Source organism: Melanostigma gelatinosum (assembly GCF_949748355.1).
Source record: "Melanostigma gelatinosum genome assembly, chromosome: 16".
Classification (NCBI taxonomy): domain Eukaryota; kingdom Metazoa; phylum Chordata; class Actinopteri; order Perciformes; family Zoarcidae; genus Melanostigma; species Melanostigma gelatinosum.
Window position 1 is genome coordinate 10,862,101 of NC_136649.1, and position 25,166 is coordinate 10,887,266.

At 45.5% G+C, this 25,166-nt stretch overlaps 1 protein-coding gene across 1 annotated transcript in view; it reads left to right on the forward strand.

Annotated features, from left to right (window-relative positions):
* The window catches only part of stard9 (StAR-related lipid transfer (START) domain containing 9), a 38,606-nt gene that overhangs the window by 7,190 nt on the left and 6,250 nt on the right, over positions 1-25,166 (forward strand). Inside the window, exons 4-22 of the mRNA XM_079286119.1 lie at positions 8,538-8,654; positions 8,800-8,832; positions 8,930-8,991; positions 9,449-9,561; positions 11,128-11,270; positions 11,362-11,429; positions 11,618-11,715; positions 11,867-12,082; positions 12,665-12,762; positions 12,853-12,930; positions 13,227-13,304; positions 14,051-14,230; positions 15,380-15,431; positions 15,809-15,934; positions 16,744-16,826; positions 17,055-17,092; positions 17,541-17,734; positions 17,917-18,397; positions 18,553-25,098. Of these exons, the coding sequence (XP_079142245.1) occupies positions 8,538-8,654; positions 8,800-8,832; positions 8,930-8,991; positions 9,449-9,561; positions 11,128-11,270; positions 11,362-11,429; positions 11,618-11,715; positions 11,867-12,082; positions 12,665-12,762; positions 12,853-12,930; positions 13,227-13,304; positions 14,051-14,230; positions 15,380-15,431; positions 15,809-15,934; positions 16,744-16,826; positions 17,055-17,092; positions 17,541-17,734; positions 17,917-18,397; positions 18,553-25,098 (8,804 nt within the window). The remainder of the gene's footprint in view (positions 1-8,537; positions 8,655-8,799; positions 8,833-8,929; positions 8,992-9,448; positions 9,562-11,127; positions 11,271-11,361; positions 11,430-11,617; positions 11,716-11,866; positions 12,083-12,664; positions 12,763-12,852; positions 12,931-13,226; positions 13,305-14,050; positions 14,231-15,379; positions 15,432-15,808; positions 15,935-16,743; positions 16,827-17,054; positions 17,093-17,540; positions 17,735-17,916; positions 18,398-18,552; positions 25,099-25,166) is intronic.

A 25,166-nucleotide genomic window follows, 5' to 3' on the forward strand; every position in this document is an offset into this window, starting at 1 on the left:
GCGAGTAAATTGAAAAAAGCAGCGGAGGATTGAGATGGAGAATAGCGAGAGAAACTGATTAGGCACGAAGAGAGAGAGAGTCTGCAAATGTGAATTCCTCGGGTAGAGGAGGAGCAGGAGGAGCAGGAGGAGGGGAATGGGCAGGAGGATCCACGGTGCCTCCTCAGCCAAACTCACAGCTGCCTCGCAAAGTAATGTTTCACAGTTAAATCTCAGCGCAAAGACGTCACTGCTGCTTAGGATTAATCTCAGAGCACAATGCTGTTTTTTATTGCCAAACGGAGTCGGCTTGCTGGGGTTTTTCCCTCGTCTCCTCCTCCTTGTGTGTGTGTGTGTTTGTGAGATTTGATTATGCTCTCACAGTGTTTCTAGGTCTGTGTGTCAGAGAGAGAATAGCCTCTCTGTGTATGAGAAGAATCCTCCAAACACACATGTGCGTTTGCTCCCCCTCAACACAGTCCGGCCTGGTTTGAATTAACCACAAACAGATCAGCGAATCACGCATGCAGTCAATGAGGAAATACGAGACCTCCTCCATATGGGTACAGGAAAAGCACCTGTGATCTACGTATGGACTTACTGGACTTACTTGTTTTAACCCCTCGAGATCACAAACATGCTTAAAACGCACCAAACCTTTTGGAAAATGTTTTTTATTCAACAACAAATAACAATACAAACACATTTCTAAAAAATGAAAGCGCGTAATTAAACTGAAAGACGCATGTTGCAGCGCTACGTCGTCCGTCTCCGGCTTATTCGGTCCCGAGTCGTCATGTCATGGAGACGAGTCAATCGGCAATCTGGGTGCTAAAGTTGGATATTTTGTTCACTGATTGGTGAAGATCTAACGAGAAGCTTTTCTGCTTTGTTATTTCATTATCTGACCTAATGTGTCTTAAACATCACATGTTTTTGATATTCTTGGGGTAACTGATGGCTGTGGATCCTCACACAACACACTCACAGAGTGTAGGAATAGTAGGTGAGCTCTGTGGTAGTACTGGTCCAGGTTACCCCCGTCTATGGTACCACTGTACCCTGTGGATGTCACACACAGCTCCCATCAGTCTGAAGGCTGAAGAAGTAATTTTCCACAGCGTTGTGCTTTGGCCCCTTTAACGAGGAGCAGCAAATCTCCAAACTCTCCAGATATGGTGTTGTGTATCTGTTTTAAGTCCAGCTGTTTGCCGCATGCAGTCGCAACAAGAGTGTACTGCTAAATGGAATGCTCTGCCAGAGAGACTTCTGCCTTCATTCCCCCCCCCGCCCCCCACACACTGGAGGGAGGCCTGAGTAATGAAGAGCAGCCTAACTGTTTTGGCCTGCACATCCCTGTCTCTCCCTCCTCCCTCTCTGCTCTCCCCATACTAATTTGACCTACAAATTCTGTCCGAGTGTGACAAACGAGAGCATTGTTGAACTCTGGCCAAACAACTTCCTCCATGCCTCCTTTTTCTGCTCGTGATTCTGTCTCCCTGTCTGTGTCCTCCCTCCCTGTAGTCCACTCCACACATCTCTCCCTCTCTCACCTTCTGATTCTCTAACCCAGATTCCTAGCGGGAAGTAAGGACAAGGATGTCTCCAGTGACATTTCTTTTCCTGTGTCTAAACCAAAGCGTTTAACTTTTGCTCAGCTGTTTGTCTAACCCAGTTGGAAAGCTTGGGACGGGAGCCGAGCGACCTTCGCCTCTTCTGCAGCTGTCCAGTTGATAGCGTTGTTTGTTAGATATCATGTTTGGGAGAAAGTTGCGTCTCCTTTTGCACTTACTCTTTCACTCTGAGGTCCTCCCCGTGAGAGCAGTGGTGGAGGGGAAATTAATCTCTGCCCTCTAGGTTGCATCAAACCTGGCAAAAGCAACGAGAAGCTCAAGTTTTTAAATGTGGCGAAGTGCTTTACTGTGCTTGTCTGGCCTTTTGCCATCACCCCTGACGACATGTTACACACATTTACTCTCTCTCACACACACACACACACTACACATAAATACTTCTCCAGGGTTTAGTGTAGAGCCGGCCACATAAAACCCGACCAGCAATTGGCTTTTTCCACAGCCAGTGATTACAGGACTTGTCTCATTACAGAGCCATTACACCATTACTTCTTCACTTGTTTTCATGCTGTCCTTCTCTTTCACTCTTTTTCAACTTTTCTTACCCAATTTGCTACCTTTCTCCTTTTTTTTCTGTTACCAGGCCACCAACTAGGCTGCCACTTTGGGGGGGAAAGTGTTCTCTGATCTCTGGCATGAGACCCAGCTGGTTCCTTGTTTTTCAGAAGAGAGGTCTGGGCCAACCCTTTCCTTTTGAGATCTGTTGCCAGTAGGATTTTACACGATAACGGCGTCTTGTTTGTATGTCACCACTTTATTTTAAAGTGGATGTATATCATGTGGCAGTACAGATTTAAAGTAGTTACCCACTTTCTCCGAGACCTGCTTAGATCCCTTCTAACCCTAAAGCCTTTTTTATTCTTCCTTCCTTTCGCTCCGTTTTGACCGGAGGAGTTTGAGCTGCTTTTCCTGTACAAGAATGAAATCTATGTTCTGCTTTTCCTCTTTCATTGTTAGATTGTTTGTACTTTTTCCCAGAGAGGGAAGCAAACTCTGAAGCTTTTGTCCTTGTTGTGGATGCTGTTTCCTCTAAATGGCTGAACCGAGCAGACACACACACACACACACACACACACACACACACACACACACACACACACACACACACACACACACACACGTGCAGTGGCGTGCTAATGACAACCGCCTTCCTGTTAATGTAGGTGTTCAGTCTGTCCCCTGTGTGTTCTGAGGCGACCAACCAAGCCTGCACACTTACTATGGCTGTGGCCCAATCTCTTTATCTCCAGGCTGTTTTTCTCCTGCTTCATTTGATCCTGGAGTACATTTTCATTCCCACAATGCAATCTGCCTCCTACCTCAACTGCTTTGTTCGTCCAAAAATACCTCAAAATGCCGCAGGAAACTGTGAAAGTAGGTTGTGGCAGACGGCCTTCATGTCCATTTCAGCAGTCAGAGCACAAATTACAAACTTGTGATTTATATCGGTGTGACAGAGATGACAAACAACAGGATTGTTTTAAAGTTGCCCGACATGATCGTCTAGACCAGGGATTCCCAAAGTGGGGTGCGCGCACCCCTGGGGGTGCGCGAGCTGCCTCTAGGGGGTGCGCGAGAGGAAAAGTGTAATGGCGGTCTGATGGTGTAATAATATTAAATATAAAAAAAAAATGTAATTTTAATTTAAAAACTGTCAGGTGGGACATCTGAAGCTATCAGTCATAAAAGAGGAGAGGGACAGAGAGAGAGAGAGGAATCGGAGGCGAGGGGAACGGAGAGGTGCGTGGGGAGAGACCGGGAGAAGAAATCGAGTCAGAGGAAGATGAGACGGAGGAAGGAGGAAGGGATTGCACAGACAAATCGGGAGCACATCGGCCCATCGCGGAGTCAAGGTGAAAAAGAGGAAACGAGAGTGAGCATCAGACTGGGAAAAAAAGAGGGAATATGATGAAAAGTATCTGTGTCTGGGCTTCACTTGTATTGGCAACGCAGATTCCCCAAAGCCACAGTGCGTGGTGTGCAGCGAGGTTCTGGCTAACAGTCTGAAGCTCTTATTTACGTCGCCACCTGAACACCAAGCATGCCAGTGCAAGTCAAAAGCCCCTTACATTGTTTATATCGAAATTGGAGGAGTTACAAAACAGCCAAAACAACTGCAGTCTCATTCATGTGTTGGTCTATAAATGACGCACTACGGGCTTCATATCTGGTTACAGAATAGCGAGAAAGGGGCTACCGCACACAATCACTGAAGACGTGAGCTCACCAGCTGCCAGAGAGATGGTGGAATGTATGATTGGGGAGAAAGAAGCAAAAAAGTTGGACATGATCCCGGTGTCCAACAACACTGTGTCGCGCCGCATCGATGCTTTGTCCGAAGACATCCTGGCTACATTAGTCGCTCATTAATTGTAAATTAAATGTGATAATCTGCCTCTGAGCCTGTGCGTGTGTCCTCACATCCGTATTGCTCTTTAAAAGTGACGCCTTGTGTCACTGAAAGTTATTGAAACTTTGTTGCAGTGTTTCAGTGCGTTTTCACACCTTCAGTTCGTTTGCTTTGTTCTGATTCAGGGATTAATATGATACAATGTTGCACTTGCTCCTTTGTTCGGTTTGTGTTCACACTGCAACATTTAACAGCGGACTAAATCTTGTAAACAAATGCCACGCGCGAGCAAACTGTTCTCTCATTGGTCCGATTCTTATGCGGCTATGAAGGCTTAAAAGGCTCTGTTGCGTCTTTTTTTTATTTATTTTTTTTAATGGGGGGGGGGGGGGGTGCGCGAACCCGGTCGGGATGTAGAAGGGGGTGCGTGGCCTAAAAAGTTTGGGAACCGCTGGTCTAGACCAGCGGTTCCCAAACTTTTGTGTTCACGCACCCCCCCCCCCCCACACACACCTTAAAAAATAAAAAGCAACAGAGTCTAAAAATCGGACCAATGAGAGAACAGTTTGCTCGCGCGTGGCGTTTGTTTACAAGATAAAAAACACAAAAAAAGACAAAAACTCTTCCTGCACCGTTCCTTCGAAAAGGTAACGGACGTACACCAGAAGATTGGCCAGATTAGCCACATCTGTAGGCTCGTCTACTCACAGAGAGTAACACTCACTCTTCTTCACGCGACCGACTAATGTAGCCAGGATGTCTTCGGACAAAGCATCGATGCGGCGCGACACAGTGTTGTTGGACACCGGGATCATGTCCAACTTGTTTGCTTCTCTCTCTCCAATCATACATTCCACCATCTCTTTGGCAGCTGTCAAGCACACGTCTTGGGCGATTCTGTGCGGTAGCCCCTTTCTTGCTATTCTGTAACCAGATATGAAGCCCGTAGTGTGTGTTTTGTAGACCCAACACATGAATGAGACTCCAGTTGTTTTGGGCTGTTTTGTAACTCCTCCGATTTCGATATAAAAAATGTAAGGGGCTTTTGACTTGCACTGGCATGCTTGGTGTTCAGGTGATGATCGAAGTAAATAAGAGGGCTTCAGACAGCTGTTAGCCAGAACCTCACTGCACCGACTGTCTCCTAAAAATTACGTTCCCCCAAAACTAAAATGCATTCTCAATTACGTTTGACTAAAAACGTATTTTCTCCCTGATTACGTTTGTGTTTGACGTATTACATTGACGTATTACAAATACGTTTCTAATCAACATTTTAACACTTCAACCTTTTTTTTCCTCTCCACCACCGCCTCTCCTTCTCCCTATTACGTGGTCAGAATACTACCACAACACGCCGCCTGTCTCCAGAGAAACGCGCTCATCCAGGCTGAGCAACGAGGAACATTACGCGGCTACAATACCTCCACAAAGGCCCGCATGTAAAATCCGGGAGTATTTGTAATACGTCAAACACAAATGTAATCGGGGAGAAAATACGTTTTTAGTCAAACGTAATTGAGAATGCATTTTAGTTTTGGGGGAACGTTATTTTTAGGAGACAGGACTGCACCATGAGACCACCATTACATTTTTCCTCTCGCGCACCCCCTAGAGGCAGCTCGCGCACCCCCAGGGGTGCGCGAGCTGCCACACTTTGGGAATCACACTTTGGAATCCCTGGTTTAGACAAACTCTAGAGGTTGAAATAGGGTTATGCTTCCTATTGTGGTTTTATTCTGCCGTTCTTTTACGCATTTTGCCGTTTTGAAAACAAAAGAGATGGTGTACAGAGAGAAAAGAGAGTCAAGTTCAGAGACGGAGCACAGAGTTGAAGTGAAGTTCCTGGTCTTTGTGCTCAGCCTGGAGGGACCCTCAGCCTTGTCGTAGCCCCCACAGAGTGACTTTAAGAGGGTCAGTTTTAACAAGAGCTGTATTGATTCTATGTCTTTGAGGGAGGACAGGTTGTCTGAGTCTGTTTTTGAATAGTGGGATGAGCACAAGGCCGGGGCTGCTTTTTGTCTTCATGCTTAAGCCTCCATTCAGGGGGCAGCTCCAGGTGGTCTGGACTCCAGAGGGCTGCACACTTTGTCACATCACTGTTTATCGGGGAAAGTTACGTAACACACGGTTTCAATGTTCTTAACAGGAAAACTCAAATTCAGCTTTTCTCTGTTAGTTTCAGTCCCAGTTGGGCTAAAAGTCTTAGTTCCCAGGTTTATAATGGGTTCCATACATAGCAATAACGTTGTGTTAGATGTCTGCACCACGGTGCCTGTTGGGTGATTTATATCAGGTGACTGAGTGAGACAGCCGCTGTGGCAGCACTTTTACGAGTTACACGTGGCGGTTGTCTGCACACGGTTGGCTAGGCTACAGAGCAATACGTTAAAATGAAAAATGTGTTTGTTGGGCTGCAGCTAACAGCTATTTTCTGTATTGGTTAATCTGTAACGGTCTTTTTTTGGTCAATAGTTTAGTCTTTAAACTGTCAGGAAGCGGGGACAAATGTTTCCAGCGCCGTAGCTGCATCTTCACATGTGTTGTTTGGTCTGCCCAACAGTACAAAAGACACAATGATAGACAATGGAGAGAACGTTTACTTTTTTTATACCTTGTGAATTAATTACCTTTAACATCTTTAATATCCTTTTCAGCACTTGTAGGTTTGTGAAGGAATAAGGGAAATGGGAAATGAAAAAAAGCAGATTAACCTTATTGTTCTTTTTGTTGTCTGTAAATGATCTCGAGATGAAAGGGTGAGACAATAATTCAATTAGACGATTGACAGGAAATGAATGAGCAACGATTACAGCTTGTTGTTGAATAGAACAAGACATTTGAAGACTGGGAAATTGTTATGGACGTTTGTTGGACATTTTCTAGGCTAAACTCTGCTTTTTCTCGGAAAAATAATCTGCAGAGTACTTAATAATTAAAATACTAGATGGTAGCCCTTGAATTGACAAACTGGTGTTTCAACTTCATATTCTTGAGCTTTTGAAAGCAAAGTGACTGAAATATTTTGACTAAATTCGAGTGACTTAAACCTGATTTCAAGTCTCTGTGCTAGACTTGGGTGCTTTTTGCTTCATCAGTTGTGGTGAGATAAGACGCTGGTCTCTGTGTGAGCTTCACTCCACAGAGTCAGTGTTTAATATTTTCCTTTACGCAGAGAAATCTCAAGGCTGATGAATATCAACACACAGATTCACACACTCCTAGGAACAACCAGATGACCATTGAATCCTTTTCAGATTGCTTTTACTTTATTTAATATTGCTCCTTAAGTATTTAATGTCCGATTGCTCCATTGATTGATGTAATAATCAATCAATGGCTGCAGCTCTACATGCTTTAGGCGCTGATGACCTATAATAAATAAGAAACACCCACACTCGCCATTCACAATGTGTCGGGTGCAGCAAGGTGTGTAATTAATTATCCGTTCTTATCATGGGACACTTGACTGACTCCCACAAGAAGATAAGTATCTGCCAATGTATGCCTGTGTGATGATACCATGGAAAAACAGGTTTTTTAGGGGAACAGGGAACGTAATATGCTGGTTGGCTTTTTGCCAGCTCTGGAAGTGAACTAGGTCCATATTTCCCCCCCGGCAGCAGAGTAAGTGGCTTCTAGACGTGGCACTCTGTTTGACGCTGGTGCCAAATACAGAGCTGAAACGATTAGTCAACAGCACCCCAAAGTGCAGCCTCCGAAATGATCCTAAAGTCGAATCAACATCTTTCTGGAACAGTTTCAACACAAACTGAACATTACGATGGTCGTTTAGGGAGACATTTACTGCAGGAGTACCAAGTAGTACCTCATAAACTGACAACTGAGTGCATATTCCAGTAGATGTATATCTTGATCTTGTATTTATATCTGGGTATAGGAATGTTATACTTGTCTGATATTGGGATGATGGAGTTTGTTCGTGGGTACAGTGGTTGTGATCTGCCCTCGTGCTAATAATCTCCAGACTCAGCAACACAGACGGAGAGAAGGAAAACAAAAGGCCTCAGTGGATTGTTTTCAGTCGGACTCCCCCCGACCCCACGTCTCACCACCGTGCTTTTATCCAACGTTTATTTTCCTGACCCGGTCACGTCTCAAAGTCTTTTCACCCTCGCATTTGATTCCCTCACATACGCATTCTGCTGAGTTGTTTACCCGGAGTGTTAACTGACCTCCCTGCTCCTTACCCAAACACCTCAGCAGGAAGCTACATTACCTCCCCACCACTGGCCCGGTGCCACAGCATTGTGATCGTGAAACCTCGGTGTTAACCTCCACTCGTGTAAAAAAACACAACGCACGTAAGATCAAGGTCGTCGGCTTACGCTGTTTTGCACCCCATCAGCACCTATGTTTGCATTTTAAACATGCCTTCAGATGTGTTTACAGGCATTTCCAATCTTACTAAAAAAAGACTTCTATTGCTAACATGTTTATTTGAAGTCCTGAATCAGCACCCTTATTAATTATCTTGACATTTTTCTACTCCACCAAGTCATTTATAGCCGTCTCTGAGTCAGTCTTTCTCTGTGTGCGTTAATGTTCCTCAGGTGTTCCAGGACCTGGGTGTGTCGGTGCTGTCTGGAGCCTCGGAGGGCTACAATGTGTGCCTGTTTGCGTACGGACAAACGGGATCTGGAAAGACGTACACCATGATGGGGACACCGGTGAGGAGCACACTGAAATCACTGCATGGCATTGTATACACACTCACCAGGCACAGTTTCGGCAACTGTTACACAAAGTATGAACCCAGATCCGGCTGCACTGACAATAAGCAAACGTTCATTGTTTCCTTCTGTATGATGTCAGGACTCCATTGGCTTGACCCCTCGGATCTGTCAGGTACGTCAGTGGATTGAACAGTTCAGTGTGATGATTGAAGTGCTTGAGTGTCCGTCGTCGTGGTGTGAAGTCATTTTGATTTCTCCTTTCCTTGCAGGGTCTCTTTAGGTCTGAAGACACTTTTCCTGATGAGCAAAACTCGAGCAGAGTGGAGATCAGGTATTGCGTTACAAACGCCTGACTGTGTGCGACTGTCTCTCCGTTTCTCTTTTTTAATCACCGCAATTTGAATTGGTTTTCTGACGTTGACGTTCAAATTACACGGGTACTTACGGAGCAATTATGCTGCAAAGCTGCAGGCAAAACAATGCAAATCACAAACTGTATCCTTGTCGGTGTTGGAGGCATCCTCAGCTTTCTTGAAGGCAATGTTAATTTGACAAAGCAGATATTATGCTTTATGTAATTACAGGAGTAGACCGTGTGTCTGGGTCGTTAGGTTGATCTGGTTCACATAAAGCCAGGGTGTATTGTGTTATGTCCCCCCCCCCCGTCCCCCCAACTCACATAAAGCATAATGGGACAGTACATATGCATATTGACGTTGAATGATCACCGGTGACGTCCCATCAAGTGTGTGTCCTGATAGCAGTGTGTTGTCTCGTCCCTTCTGCAGCTTCCTGGAGATCTACAATGAGCGTGTGCGAGACCTGCTGAGAGGAGGAGAGCAGAAGAAGAGAGCCTCCCTGAGAGTTAGAGAACACCCCGAGAAAGGACCCTACGTACAAGGTTAGTGTTCAGTTTCCTTCTACCGCCTTTGTAAAGTGGTGGACATTAAACATGTACTTCAACACTGTACATCCCAGAGCTGAACTCGGTTTACATTCCAAAGGCGTCCTTTCTTTGCTATTTCAGCAAGAACAGGATATAGAAGGTGCTGATTCTCAACTCTTGCCCCCAAAAATAATTTGTTTTATTTATTTGTATTAACTTTACTTCTTTACTATATATACACACACCTACATATGTGGGAATACTCATAGACATATTAAACCTGTGCAGAAAAGGTAAAGAGTTAAGAGTATGTATAAAGACCTTTTCAAATACATTATAATTCCAATTCAATGTTCAAACATGACCCCACACTCAGAAATGGATCATGTAGTCAAAGAATCTGTCTGAAAACAATTTGCAATAAGAGTGACGATGAGAGTGGAAACCAAAGGTTAAAGCTTCTTTGCTCTACACTCTCAGACACATCCTTTGGTCAAATGATGGACTTGGATGTGTAACATCTGCAGTATTCTGCAGCTCATGTCTTGTAAGTTTAGTTTAGTCACTGTGGTGTGTGGTCAGGGAGGGAATTTAGTTCTCTTGATGGAGATTTTGATCCGGTGCAGACTTGTCGGTCTTGGGCTCGGACTCTCTCTCTCTCATCCTCCCCCCCCCTCTCTCTCTTTCCTTCGCGCCCTCTCATCCGCCCCGTCACTGTGTGCGAAGCCCCGCATCCACTCATTGTCAGTATCTGGAGAAATCCCAGCAGACCAGAGGAAGTGAAGTCATTTCCTCGTGGTTCCAAGGAGAACACGTCACCTCCCACAAAGAGCGCATTAAAGGCTTCCAGCTTATACTTCTTGTCCATCAAACAGTGTTTCACTGTCACTCTTATTCTTTTGGAATAATATAAATATTTAAGGTAAATGTTCTTATTAGAACAAGGAATAAGTAACCACATGTTATAGCACCATGCGCCTCTGTGGTAATCTGTGTGTGCATGTGTTTAACAGCCTCTTAAAATGTATGATTCACACCTGGAAGTAGAGTTTTTTTGTTGTTTTATTTAAAACAATTGTTCAAGCAGGAGCAAACGTCGATGACTCACATTTCCTGTTTGTGTCTTTTTCACATTTAAATTTTTTTTTTTTTTTTTTATTCTTCTGCCTAAATGTCTTTTCCATGTTTCCTGAGGAAAGTCTCTGGTCATTGTCAGTTTTATGTTGTTTTTTTTCTTCTCAGATTTATCTCTCAACACCATGTTTACAAAAAGTGTCAGATGGTCAATAATGTTTTATTTATTTGACTAATTCCACCAGTGTAACCTTATTCCTCTGGCAGCCATACGAAAGCATAAAAATCCTTTCAAAATCTTTAGAAGATTCTGTAAAATAACATATTTTTGTATAATGTGCACCTTGATACATAACAATGTATCTGGTCTTACTCTGACTGGGAGTTTTCCACCCCAAGTTTCACACAAATTACTTCCCAGTGTGTCAGTACATTAACAAAGATTTTGAGGTTGATATAAAGCGTAAGCACTCTTAGTTAATTCTCATTTCTTTCCCCTCTCATCAGACCTCTCCCAGCACGTGGTCTCCGACTGCAAGCAGGCCATGGACCTTTTAGCGGAAGGCATCGCCAACCGAATCACCGCAGCGACTCACAACCACGATGCCAGCAGCAGATCTCACGCCATCTTCACCATCCAGTACACACAGGTCATCATCTCGCTCAGCCCTCCAATCAGCGTAGCTACAGCTACACTCACTCGCAGATTCCCGTCTCATTACTCTTGTCTTTTCTCCAAAGGCAATCCTAGAAAATAACCTTCCTTCAGAAACTGTCAGCAAGATTAACCTGGTGGACTTGGCTGGGAGGTGAAACTGTTATTTCCTTCTGTTGTGTGTGTTCTGTTGAGTCAAAGTCATTGACTAAACTGCCCCCTAGTGGGCTTTGGCTACTGCCCTGAGATTTAAAAAATGTTTGATTCCACACTTTTTTGATTGTATAATCTGTGTTTTTAATCATTGCGACTGACATGTTGTTTTCACGATGTGTCTGACAGTGAGCGAGCGGACCCCCACTACTGCAGGGATAGACTGACAGAGGGCTCCAACATCAACAAGTCGCTCGTCACTTTGGGCATCGTCATATCTGCTCTTGGTAAACGGAGACAGTTGGAATTAAATCTAGGATGGACCTCCATAAATTCCTGTTTACCATTTCCTTGATCCTCGCAGTGTTCGATTCTCTTCTGTAACACTCTTCATCGATCCCTCAACCATTGTACTTCTTCTTCCCAATGCCTCCACAGCCCAGAACTCCCAGATGTCCAGCAGCTGTCAGAGTATCAACAGCATGGCCTCTGAGGGGGATGGCAGCACGGTGGGAAGCCACAGCAGCTCCCTGTCTGGAGGAGGAGGAGGAGGAGGAGGGAGGAGGCACTGCTTCATCCCCTACAGAGACTCAGTCCTAACCTGGCTGCTGAAAGACAGCCTGGGCGGCAACTCTAAGACCATCATGATCGCAAGTAAGTGGAATAGATGTCAGTATTGTGAAAAGGACCATGGAAGGGATTTTCCACGTTTTGGTTCATTAACTATAAATTGCATGTGTTTCTATGTAAAAGCTTTAACTGAAAGTTTAGAGTTGAATGGTTTGCAATCATAAGCTGTTTAATATCAATATCAAACCCTAAAGGCAAACATGGAAAATAAGAAAACAAAAATGACTTTATTTTTAATGCCGACCAAGTCTTAATTCTCTTTTTAGTGTTTTAGCACTTGAACTCACTAACATTGAAGATTTGCATGAAACGTATTGTAGCTGCTGCAAAACAAAATAATGTAACGGTGATAAAGATAAATGTCTTCAGGGTCCTTTTCTATGTTTTTGTATGTAATCTAACAGCTGGCAGGGAGGTTGGAAATGAAATCTAAAAATGGATGGTCATGCTTTGGGAAATAGTTTGCAGTAATGTGACCACCCTGGTAAAACCACTGGAATGGTCCTTTAAGTCTCTCTCATGAAACGTATTTTCTGTGATGCGAGTGCTAATTCCTGTGTTTGTATGTCTTTACTTGTGTGTTTTTTGTGTGTGTTTGTGTTGCAGCGGTCTCGCCCTCCGCTATCAGTTACAACGAGACCCTCAGCACCCTGCGCTACGCCGCCCATGCCAAAAATATCGTCAACACGCCTCGGGTTAATGAGGTCAGTGGCTGTTTGGAGTCCCATGCCAAGACTTTAATGTTTGATCGAAATGTTTTCAGCATCTTGGTGTGAGCTTTGCTTTGTGTGCAGGATGCCAGTGTTCGGCTGATCCGGGAACTGAGAGAGGAGATTGACAGGCTGAAGAGCATGCTGCTCAGCTTTGAAATGGTATGGGAGCCTTTTATCATTAGAGTATAGCGCTAACTCTCCTTGGAGTACTCCCTACGGTGTCGTCGTCCCCCCCCCCCTCCAAAAAAAGCCCTCTTAGTGCTGTAAGGCTTTGACTAAAAGAGATCCCCACATTACAAGTTTTTGTAGCAACGGCTTAATAGAGTGCTTTGTGTCTTTGTGACATTTGTAATCCCCTGGATGGTAAAGATTGAATGATTGCATTGTAACGCATGTGATATTTTTCCTTTTGCACAGTATTTTCACTGATCATTTTTCACCCTCTCCATTGACAGCAGCGTAATATCAGCCCCTCCCTGAGCGATGAGAGGGATGGAAATCTTTCTGACATCGTGCTACAGAACGAACTAAAGGTAACACAGGGTGGACACACACACACACGCACACATTGTTACATCTGCCTCACAGAGTCAGTGGTCCTTCACACATCACGGATCATCCGTTTGACACTATAAAGAAATACAGGGCACCATTATTCAGCAGGCTGAGGAACTTGACTTAAAAGATCACTTCACACAAGTTACATGAAACAGTTTCCCCTTGCTGTATCTAAATAGCTGTTTCCCTCTAGATTTTGAGATTGTTGCCTTCTATTTTTTCGACTTCTTCTGACTTGATGAGGATCTTTCTTATTAGAAAACATATCTTCTCAGTGAGGTCTGTGGGTTATCCTAAGTAACTAAGACATTGTTTCTTTCAAATGTACTTTTTCAATGGATTGAGCTCCATAAACAAGATTCCACTCACCTCTGTTGTGCTGGGATGGCAGCAGATGTCTCAGCAGTGGATATCACAAAACCTGTGTGTAGAAATAACTACACATCTGTGACAAGTATTTCTTTTCTTCAGACTTTGAAACTTGTTGGGAAATGTCAGGGAAACATTTGGGTTTAAACTGTACAATCATACGTTGTAACACAGTTACATTTTGTAAATAATGTTCTTGTTTTTCAGTAGTAGCAGGAAGTGGTAGTTGAAATAGCAGCAGCAGCAGTACTAATAATTATTAACTCCCTGAACACAGATATTTACCCCCCTGGTTTCGACCCCCTCTCTTAATTCCCTTCCTTCATCGTCTTCATCCGTGGCCCCTCCTCAGGTGGAGCAGCTGACGAAGGACTGGTCGGAGAGCTGGAGAGACAAGAAGGAGCTGCTGGAGCAGTACAGTGTGGACATCAACCGAGACCGGGCCGGATTCCTCATCAACTCCCTCCAGCCACACCTGGTCACGCTCGATGGAGACGTTCTCAGCACCGGGGTCGTCTTCTATCACCTCAGGGTATGACCATGAAATAGAAGTGTCCATAAAGTGGAATGTTTTGTTTTATTAAATTATTATTTAACTGTCCATCTTCATGAAGTCTATTCTTTATGAATCTTTATGAACAAAGTCCCAGAAAGCTGCAGGTCTGCTGAGACCCTCAGCTCCTTTAAATCAAGATTGAAGACTTTTCTGTTTGCTGCTGCCTTTAATTGAACCACATTCAATTAATATATTAATCAATTTCCTGCATTTCTGCATTTTACTACTGTATTTTATTTCTTACACTGTTTTTTAATGTTTTAATGCAATGAATGTTCTTAATTCTTTTTAAATCTCCTTTTCTTTTGCCTTATGTTTTGATGCTTTTAATGGTTTTATGTGAAGCACTTTGAATTACCTTGTTGTTGAAATGTGCTATACAAATAAACTTGCCTTACCTTGCCTTGCCTTTGTACATTTCTCTTCATCCCCAGCGACACAGCACTCATTTCAACATGACGCAAACTCCCACAAACTGATATTCTTTGCATTTGCTCTACTTTTCTCCAACTCTCGAGTTACTGATTTGTTAGCTGTCTTGACTAAACCAATTTCTGTTTTTTCTACTAGATTCTTCCACTATTTCTCTTTGTTCTGCTTGAAAAACCCTTGAGAAAAGGTGCGTTTCTACTGTCTCTTCTCTTCTCTCTACCCTCCAACTGTCCTGTCGATCTCCCATCTCTGGGTGTATGTGTCTTCCACAATGCATGAAGCTCGGTTGGATCAGAGGCTCTTAGTTCTGAGGCTAGGACTTTGGGGAGCTTAAACTGTCCTGATTCTGACAATGACAAGCATACCCTTAGGCCTGACAATTACACTGTTTCCTGCATGTGAAGAGCCGAGGCCACCTGGGAATGCATGTGGTCCTGACACCATATAATAAAGCCTTTAATCTCGATAGATAAGACTTCAAAGTAAACAAATGATAAGTGGGAGATTAGAAGTGAAAGGACAATAGTCCCCTGAAGATCATTGTGTAAAATTATTGTCATTATATCCACTATTGCTTGTGTTTTGAGCACAACCTGCTAATATCCGGAATGCATAAAAGTTCTTTTGATGTTTTTGTTTATGTCGATTTTAAATATACAGCTGCCATGTTTACACATTGCCTTTTTCTAACAGGAAGGAGTTACCCACATAGGACCTCAGGAACAGTTTGAAAAACCACAAATAGGTATTGTTTATTCATTGGTCTCCATGTTTCCTCATCCAGCTGCAAATATTCCTTTTAAAACTGCATAAGATTTTGTCTTGACTGTTTGTACATTACATGAGTGGAAATTCTTACAATACATTACGATAAAGCATCTTACAACCATGCATTATCCCAGCGTAGATATGCAGCAAACTGCCAGCTTTCGACAAAACACAATATAAAACACTGCAGAATATATGCAAGAATGCATAATACAACATTTTACTGTCCATCATAAAACGGACTGTTGACTTTTAATTAAATGCTGCACTGAGTGCTGAATATATTTAGAAGTGCAGTAGCTGCACGGCTTTCGAACTCGGTGTGATTGTGTTTCTTCTGCATTCTCTTCCTAGTTCTGCGGGGCAGTGCCAGCTGTGAGATTGAAAACCACGGAGGTGTGGTAACGCTCAGACCGCTGCCGGGCTGCGTCTGCCTGCTAAACGACCGAGAAGTCACCGAGCCCTGCAGACTGGCTCAAGGTCTGCTCCTGTCCTCAACTAAACCGTTTGCTCACACTGCATTTTGTAGTCAAAGAGAACGGCAGCAAAAAGAAAAGTTGTTGCATGTTTTAAATATGTGATCTGAGTGTTGCGGATATGCCGGCATGAAACTTGAATATAACTTTAGTTTGACTGTTAACACTTATCTGCAACTGTTGTCCCCTTCATGCTTAGAAAGAGAAAGTAATGATCCGTAATATTTCAATTATGATTGATTTGGCGACACCAGTTGTTTATTTTTACTTGTTATTGTAGTATTAAGACACTGAGAATATCTTAATAATACCGGTATTCCTCTTTTCAAAATGACACCTTAAAGGTCACTGCACGGTAATGGCAGACTCTGCTGCTGACATTGCAAACTACCACTTAGAGAGTTAAATTACTGTAAATGAATTTATTGCGTATAGTAGAATAAATGCCAGAAAAAAATTTATGAAAATCTTACACTGTAAGCTATTTAAGTTGTAAAGACTAGTAAATAGAAGAGCATCATATCACAATATCATCTTCTTAGCATTGCTGATGTAGCAGAATAGACATTCGTTCATGCATAAAATCAGACCTGAGCAGCACTTGACACTGAGCATTAAATATATATATATATATATATACACAATGAACAGATAAGATTTAATTATTGACAATTACAGTATATGTATACAATACACTTAAAGGTTCTTCCAAAGGGTAAACGTATAGACACACACTGCACCGCATACACCCACAACACACTGCTGCAGGATGAGGACAGCTTGTGATGAAGGAGACGTCTCTCTTGTCTCCAGGGACGGTGATCACCTTGGGAGGAGTGCACAAGTTCCGCTTCAACCACCCAGCCGAGGCAGCCGTCCTCCGGGAACGCAGACGGGTGGGTGCCGCTCGGCTGGAAATGAACACGAGGCCGTTGGTTGTGATGGCAGCGCTGATAATATTGATGATGAGCAAATAAATGAGATGCTGTAATTGACATACTGTGAAGCTAGTGATACACAATATTGTTTCAGATCATTTTCTACAACATATTTGTTCTGAGCATAGTTCTGATTTGTTTATTGCTGGTAAATATTAAAGTTGGTCTTCTCTTAAATGTTCTCAGGCCAGCGATGGTGACATGACCTGCACCTACAACCACAGGTAAACTTGATATCGTTGGATGGAATCATCACCCAGCACTATATTCATCCCTCTGTGTATACTGTGTGTTCTGCACAGAGAGCTCATTCTGCCAACATGCAGCATACATATTTGATACATGCGTTGTGTCATATTCATGCAGCAGAAATAGGCCAATGCTTCATGCGTCTTTCGGTTCAGTGGTTGCAGATGGCATGTGTTTCCAGTAGCCCCCACGCTCCTGAACAATCCCAGTTAGCTGTTTACAGGACAGGCTCAGCCGTTGCTTGGTTACTGCTGAGAGGCTGAACTGAAAACTAACAACAGTTGCATTTACTTCAAACCTGCCACCACCTCACTGTTAAATTCTAGACGTGAAATTGTACCTAGGTGAGGTAAAATGATTTATTTTTACCTTCTGGTTTGCTCACTTTGTATTTGACCCTGTATCTATGGGTCTGTTTCATAGTGTCGAAGATCTGAAGCTCCAAGGCCAGCTGGGTGCCTGTCTCTCCCCCAGCGAGGAGCCCTCTGCGAGGCAGCGCATGGAGGAGCAGCAGCGCTTCGTGGAGAGTCTGCGACAGGAGATTCAGCCGGAACAAAGGAGGGCTGAGAGAGAGCTGGAGAGGGAGCAGGCCCACCTCCGACAGCAGCACCGTGAGAGTAAGTCGTCTTTCCACCGACACAAAAAATGCCATTGCTCAACTGTCAACTTTCAAAATCCAAACCAAAATTGTCAACAGCTTTAGAGAATATTGGATAAGCACCTCAGAATGAGTTGAAATATTGCATTTGTAAGACATCTACACCTAATGATACACCTTCTGTAAATCTTATCCCAACAGTCCAGCAGTGGATTATGCTGGAGAAACATCGTCTAACAACCGCAGAGCTGAGAATCACCCAAGAGTCTGGAGTTCAGACAGATCTCATCCCCTCAACCCTCCTGGAGCGAGAGGCAAGTCATGCGTGTGAGGAGCCTGAAGGTGAGACAGTGGATCAGCCATCCCAGGTGATACGGGCCAGGAAGAAGGCGGTGCAGGAGGAGCTACTAAAGCATCACGCCCTTTGCCGCTCCGAGAGCCGCATCCGTCGGAAAAAGTTGCACTACCAGCTGGAGAACATCGCCCGCAAGCGGCATCTGTTGGAAGCTAAGAGGGAATTGCAGCGGCTGGAAAGGGCCCTGCCTCCGGGACCAGAGAGCCCAGAGTCTCCTGATCTGGGCTCCCCCACAAAGCTCAGAGGAAGACTATTTGTTTCTCGCAGACACTCGTTCTCGGCAGATCTTCTGTCCCGGCTCTACCCACAGAACACCCCCAGCTTCAGGTAAGCACATAGAGTCATTCAACCTGTAGAGTTAATGGGGCAGGAAGCAAACTTCAGGGGCTAGTCCTATATTAACACCAAAATGTTTCAGTTTGGTTGCACCTCCTATATATACAGATGTTAAAGGAGTCCTTTTCTTTCTCTCTCTACGACAGACACTTCCTCAAAAGAAACGGATCCACAGAACAGACGTCACATTCCTTCACAACCTCTGATTCCATTGGCAGCAGGAAGTGGGTTTCAGATGAGTGTCTTTTTCGGGAAAGAACCCAGAGTTGTTCCGGTTCGCTCTTCTCAGGACAAAGTCAAGCCAGCCGGAGAAGAGTAAACTCCTCTGAAAACCTCAGACCAACCGCCAAAGAGGAGCCCCAAGCTCAGCCCTTGCGGGAACGACCAGAAAGAAAACCTCTGCTGCCGAACCGAGAACTGTCTTTTAAGAACCGATCGGATCAGAACTCAGGGGTTACTCTGAAGTCACCAGTTGGAACTACTTTGCAGCCAGTCTATAAAGAAAATATACAAGGACCCACAACTTGCAAAACCAGTTCTGAGATTGTCCCTTGCATGAATGAGATACATCAAGCCCATGCAGGTAACAATGGACTGGGAACCATTAAGAAGACTTTCTCTTGTTCTGTTGGGCCCAGGTTGAAAACGGCTCTGTCCAAAGTGTTCAGGAAACCACCATCAAGTGTGAATGGAGGACGAAACCCCAAACCTCTGGGGAGGATTGCAAGCAAATTTCACTGGAGACAAAGAAGAGACCGGAGCCTTAAAGATACCAAGATGAGCCGAAGCAAATGTGTTGTCAAAGCAGCGGTCTCATGTGAGGGGCTTGACCAAAGGACCGTGTCTGAGGACGTTAAACAGAAGCGCTGGCATAGTACCGAGGCTCTGATGAGCAAGACCAGCAGATGGGTCGAGAGACAACAGGGATTGATGGGATGGGAGGAAGAGCAAGAGGACAGAGATGACGTAACATCAGACGGTGAGAGCCTTTTCTCTCTCGACTCGCTGTCCTCAGCTTATGTGACGGCCCTCGCAGAGCAGCTGAGGCGCGAGGAAGCAGCTCAGAGTGAAGCAGAGAGCGAAGACAGTCGGATGTCTAACGATTCCTTGGCTGCGGAGAGCAGTGGGAATTACTCGGCAGTGGAGGAACTCAGCCAAACAGTGGCGGCAGCTTACTCATTGGTGACAGAATGCTCCCATTCATCCATGCGGCACAATAGATCAGCAGAGGACAGTTTAGACTGGGACAGCAGTCGGAAACCTCAGGTAATCCCAGCAGAGGCGTACTGGAGCCACCAAGGTTCCCCAAAATCGAGACACGGTGGTGCCACAACGAAGCCTCCTACCCACAAGTCATTAGTAGCAGATTCCAGAGGCAGCGACACTGTACGCAAATTGATTGAAGACTTTGGGAACATGCAGACCACTTCGACCGTAAGCCCACGCTCCCTGAGCAGCTGCAGTGTGCGGGAGCCAGACAACATGCTGGCACTCACCGATGCCTGGTCCTCCACTGACGCAGCAGACAGTCCCAGGATTCACAGGGATTCTCTGCCTGTCCAAAGAAAAATGATGTTGAGAGGTGTAGAGAGCAGCAGTCCCAGTCCAAACAGTACGAACCTCTCAGACTGTCAGAGTGGACCTGGCTCAACCTCCACCAGCACTGAGGGTGCATCAGAAACATTCGATTCTCAGATTCTAGCAACACCAGAGGAAGCCCTGAAGCAAGCAGGATGTTGTGTGGAGCAAGCAGAAAATACAGGGAACGCAGTTATGGATACTCCAGACTGCAGTATCAAAAGTCCAGCACTCTTACTGACCGTAGAACCTCAAGCCGCTTGTGCGTCACCCACTGAGATCCACTACACTAAACAACAAGCATCACAAACAAAACTGCTTCGGGTGTTAACAGATGTACCTGACATGGTGACCGCTGACACTACAATGTCCTCTGACACTGAAATATGGACGTCGGGTTGTCAATCAGTAAAGCATCGCTCTAACACTAGCCACGGTCAAGTATTAAAAAAGATGTCTGACCCTGTAAGTGTCCTCCAACCGTCCACGGAGGATGAAGTACTATGCAGTCTAGATGGTGCAACAGAAAAGTTTACAAATATTAACCAATGTGAGCTTGGGAACGCCGAACATTTATCTTCTACACGGGACAAAATGTTGGATGAGGCTGAGACCAAAGGAGCTCTGACTGAGCAGCACGTTGCACTACAGCAGGAGCTTGTTAAATCATCCTGTAAACATTCCAGGAAGAGGAACAAAGACCAGCAGGAGGCTTTCGTGGGCAGCTTGAAAATTCCAAAAAGGAGCAACGGCAGTGAGTTGGTAACTTTCTGCTCCGCACCAGTTGACAATCAGGAAGACATTTGGCCCGATGACAATAATAACAGCAGTGACTCAAACGGGGAGCACTCAGCTGTGGAAGATAACGGCTCCGGATTTGATTCTGTTTGTGTTGATGGCAGCATTAGACTAGACACAGGGGCTTCAGAGGCGTCGCCAGTTTCTGATCCCACGAGAAGGAAACTTGGACAGATCTTTGAGCACTCTGAATGCGGTGACGATGTTCCTCGGAGTGGATCCTCTGCAGGAGAGAGGACAGTAGCTGAAAAGGGAGATGGAACAATAAAGGAAGTAGCTGCAGAAACAAAAGGGTGGGAATCACAATTTGATAAACACAGAAAACATGAAGAAAGTAGACAACACATATGCAAGTCAGATGCTATTTGTAGCGCCATTGACCTGAGAATCTCCGAAGTGATCAAAGAGCACATGAGACTGTCACTGATTGTCAGCGAGGATGACAGGAGTCATGGAGGAGACAGGAGCAGGAGTCAAAGCATGTATGTGTTGTCGTCCTCGGCGTGTCATTTTGGCTGTAAGAGTGATGAAAATGAATGGAAAGAAAAACAGCGCAGAGATAAAATGAGTGATCAGGTGAAAAAAGGAGCAATCCTTGAAGGACACCTTGCACTTGAAAGGACGAAAACAACAGTGGGCAACAGGGAACACCTGGCATCAGAGCTGCCAGCTGAATTAAGCACTAGCCAGGAGAGCAACAGGCTTAAATCTACTGAAGTAACACAGAAGATTGACCATGTGACATCAAACGAGCCAGTAATCCATCATTGTGCTTTCCAAATGTCCTCTGCCAAAAACGACAGCGTCCAATCAAATGTGACGCTGCGCAGCCAGAGAGAGTCTGAGCACTCCACTGGCAACCCCACTCTGCAACCGGTTAGCTTGTCCTCAATTAGTGGTTCCTCCACTGATTCTGAAGGAAACACTGTGGAGAAAGATGCTTTGTGTCAAGAAATCAATGATTCAGGTCAACAAAAAGTAACATCCCATCTCAAGCCTGTCATCGGCGATACATGCTTGAATGAAGGGGACACACAGAGCTCTGAACGTCACCGAATACCCCGGGAAACACCTTCCGCCAGGGGCGATGCAAAGGAAACCTGTGGCTGTAGTCACGAAAAGGATGTCGGTATGGAAGCCACGTCAACACTTCAATTCAAACCGCACGGACGTCACAGCAGCCAGAACACACCCGCTGATGAGAGCGCCTCCACGAAAGGGTTCGCTGTTTCTCCTGGCCGGGATGGAAACGGTGAAACGGACGACACAAGAGGAGGTAAACCTTGTGCCACGGCACAGGGTGAGTTCAGTTGTTCACAGACTCATTCAAATACCTTGACTCAGTCTTGTGTCATCAATATGAATCCCCACAACAAATGCCAACATGTTTCAAATTCAGTGTGCAAATTTGTTACGGATACTCAAGTTGACAGCCAAAAAGATTGTAGTATGAAAAAGGACAAAGACACTCCAAAGATCTTCGCAGAGTCAAAACATGAAGCAAGTATATCTGGTTCTGTGCAGCCGCAGTGCACACTACATCAGGGCAATACCGTCAAACATACAGAATGTTATGTATCTGTGATGTCAAAAGAGGTTCACACACCTGCTGACGGACAGATCCGATCTACTCTTACGTCTAAAAAGGCCAAGTCAAAGAGGTTGAGAAAGACTAAGATCCAGACTCATCCCATGTCTTCCACTGAGTCCTCTCATAAGTCGTCGGATGAGGATGAGGAGGATGACAAAACCACCGGAGTGCATCACAGCCGGCTCTCGTCTAAATGGGTAAAGCTTGGCGAACAAGAAGTCCGACAGGTTAGGAGTAAAGATGCAGATATGTCTACGACAGTGTCAGTGAGCAGATCTAAGATGAGGTTTTGCTCTGCTGGAGCTCAGGGTAAAAGTGAAGTTAACGGCAGTAGAGATTACACCCAAAAAAGACTCTCTTTACAAGTTGTGTCACAAAGGACAAATGTAGAACTAGTCCTCCCGTATGCAAAGAAAAGTGAATCACAACCGGACTCCCCGATGCATTTTGCCTCCAGCGACATCAACCCTTTCGTTCACCAGTGGCAGGACGATGACTCAAACCACCACTGCTATAAGAACCCTGCGTTCGGGAGTGCTGCTGACCTATCCTGTAAATCTCCACTTTTGAACAGTGCTGAGAAACGCATAACGAGATGCTGCAGTGTTGACAATGGTTTGAACGGGCAGAACTCGCCTTTCTATTCCCATCTGAGCACTTACGCCACCAACAAGGGGCTCTCCAGCACGCTGAGCAGCATGGAGGATTATAAGGAACAAGGGAGCAAATCATCTCCGCTCACGCCCTGTCAACAAGCATCTGCTGGTATTCACAGTCATTTAGCAAATCTGACAGTGACCGGCAGCTCTTCAAGTAACGATGGGCACAGCTCCAGTCAGATGGATGAAGTGATGCTTGTGTACCCGCCTGAGCAAGAGTCCCAGGGAAGCAAAGTACCTGCCCAAAGGAGGAGGACATGCGAGTATGGCACTCAAACAGAGCATGGCCTTCAGACGGCAGATATCGGCAACAGCAGTAGCGCTCCAAAGAGAAGAGAGCGGCACAAAAGGAGCAACACCGATGTACCTGCAATACGGAAAACCAAAGTGGGAATAAAAGAATCTCAAGCGTGGGCGAGTATGGAAAGCATGTCGGCTCACATCTCAAAGCTGATTGACAGCACCTCCGACCTGCTGGGAGACGTCCAGGGAATGAGAACGGGCGAAGCCCTCAAGTCCAGTCCGAGGAGTGTCAACATGTCAAATATCAGCGTCTGTTACAGTGAGTCGAATGACTGCACACAGAGAGACTGCTCAACTCAAACCGCCGTCGATGTCGGGATCCAGACGGAGAGGTCTTCAACACCGGCCGCGAAGGACGTCGCTGCTGATCAAACACCCAGCGAAAGGTCCAAATCTCACGAGGTCAATGTGATCGTCAAAGTCATCGGCTCTGAGGTCGTGGCTGGGTCCCAAGACAAGAATGTGCACCGTGTGGTGAAGAGTACAGATGACCGGAGCTTTAACACCTCTGCTGCAGCACAAAGGCCCGCCTCTCAACCGGAGGATAAAACGCCTCCCTTGAAGACGGCGGGCGAATGTCGAAGACGTGTAAGAGCTGCTTCTTCTAGAGGCTCAAAGCAAAGCACGCCCGAGGCACTGTGTCACAAAAGTGTTCCAATATCTGAAGTCTCCCGCAGGTCGTCGAAAAACAGCCATGAAGAAAATCACAGTCCCTCTTTAAGGAATGACCCAACACTGTCTTTAAAGAAACACGCCACATACACAGACCGTGCGTCATCTCCCATTCGTACTGTGGCAACAAGTTTACGTATGAAGCTGAGAGAGAAAGACAACCTGACTGTGTCGTCGAGCAAACAATCCGCTTGCACAACTGTTTCAGAGGAGGAGCAGATGCCAAGACACAGTTCCGACGTTTCCTCTTGTGCATCAGAATCTGTATCCCTTGAGAAGGTGAGTGAAATGAGTTGCTCAAGCCCTAAAGGCTCTATAAGCGTCAGTGCATCACTGGATAGAGACACAGACACTGACAGGAGAAATGTTATCGGCTCCAAATGGCAGAGTTGCTCTCAGCAGTGGAGGACTTCTACTTCAACAGATGGTTTAACGATGCAGAACCACATCTCTCCCATATTAAGACCAGCTGCTGTGCACAAACAGCAGGCTAAAGCTACACTAACCTACTCGAGACCTGCAGTAGATGCTGTAGATTTTTGCGTTGATTCATACAATCCGTCCCCGGTCAGCAACGGGAATGTTCAACTCCAAGAGGACGACACCGTGTCACTGGCGCCCAGCGAGTGCAACACCGATGTCCTCGTGAACATGGAACCCGTCACCAGCGCGGCCCCGTATCAACGCCACCAAATAGCCCCAGAGGACCTGCCCATGCACAACAAGTTCACCAACTGGTCGGGCATCAACCTTCAGCAGTCCAAGCACTCCAACAAGCCGGGCACATTTCCTCCCAAAGACGGCGGCGGGAGCAGAAGCCGTGCCGAGTGGGGCGAGATGGACTCCAGCGTGGAGTCCACGGCGCAGAGCGACAGAAGGTCCAGAGAGATAGACAGGCTGCGACGGGAGAGAGAGCAGGTGATGGCAACGGTCAGCCTCAACATGAACCCGACACCTCTGACTGTGGAGCTGACGGAGGCCAAGCTACACTACGGCCTCGGAGAGACGGATACCCTGTTAAAGATGCTGTCCCCGAGGACCGGGGACGAGCTGGAGCCCTCTGCGTCCACAAAACAGCAGCTGTATGATAGGTGAGGACACAAATGACCCAAACGCTCTTTATTTTGATATGACGCAAAGTGGCCTTAATATCTAAGTG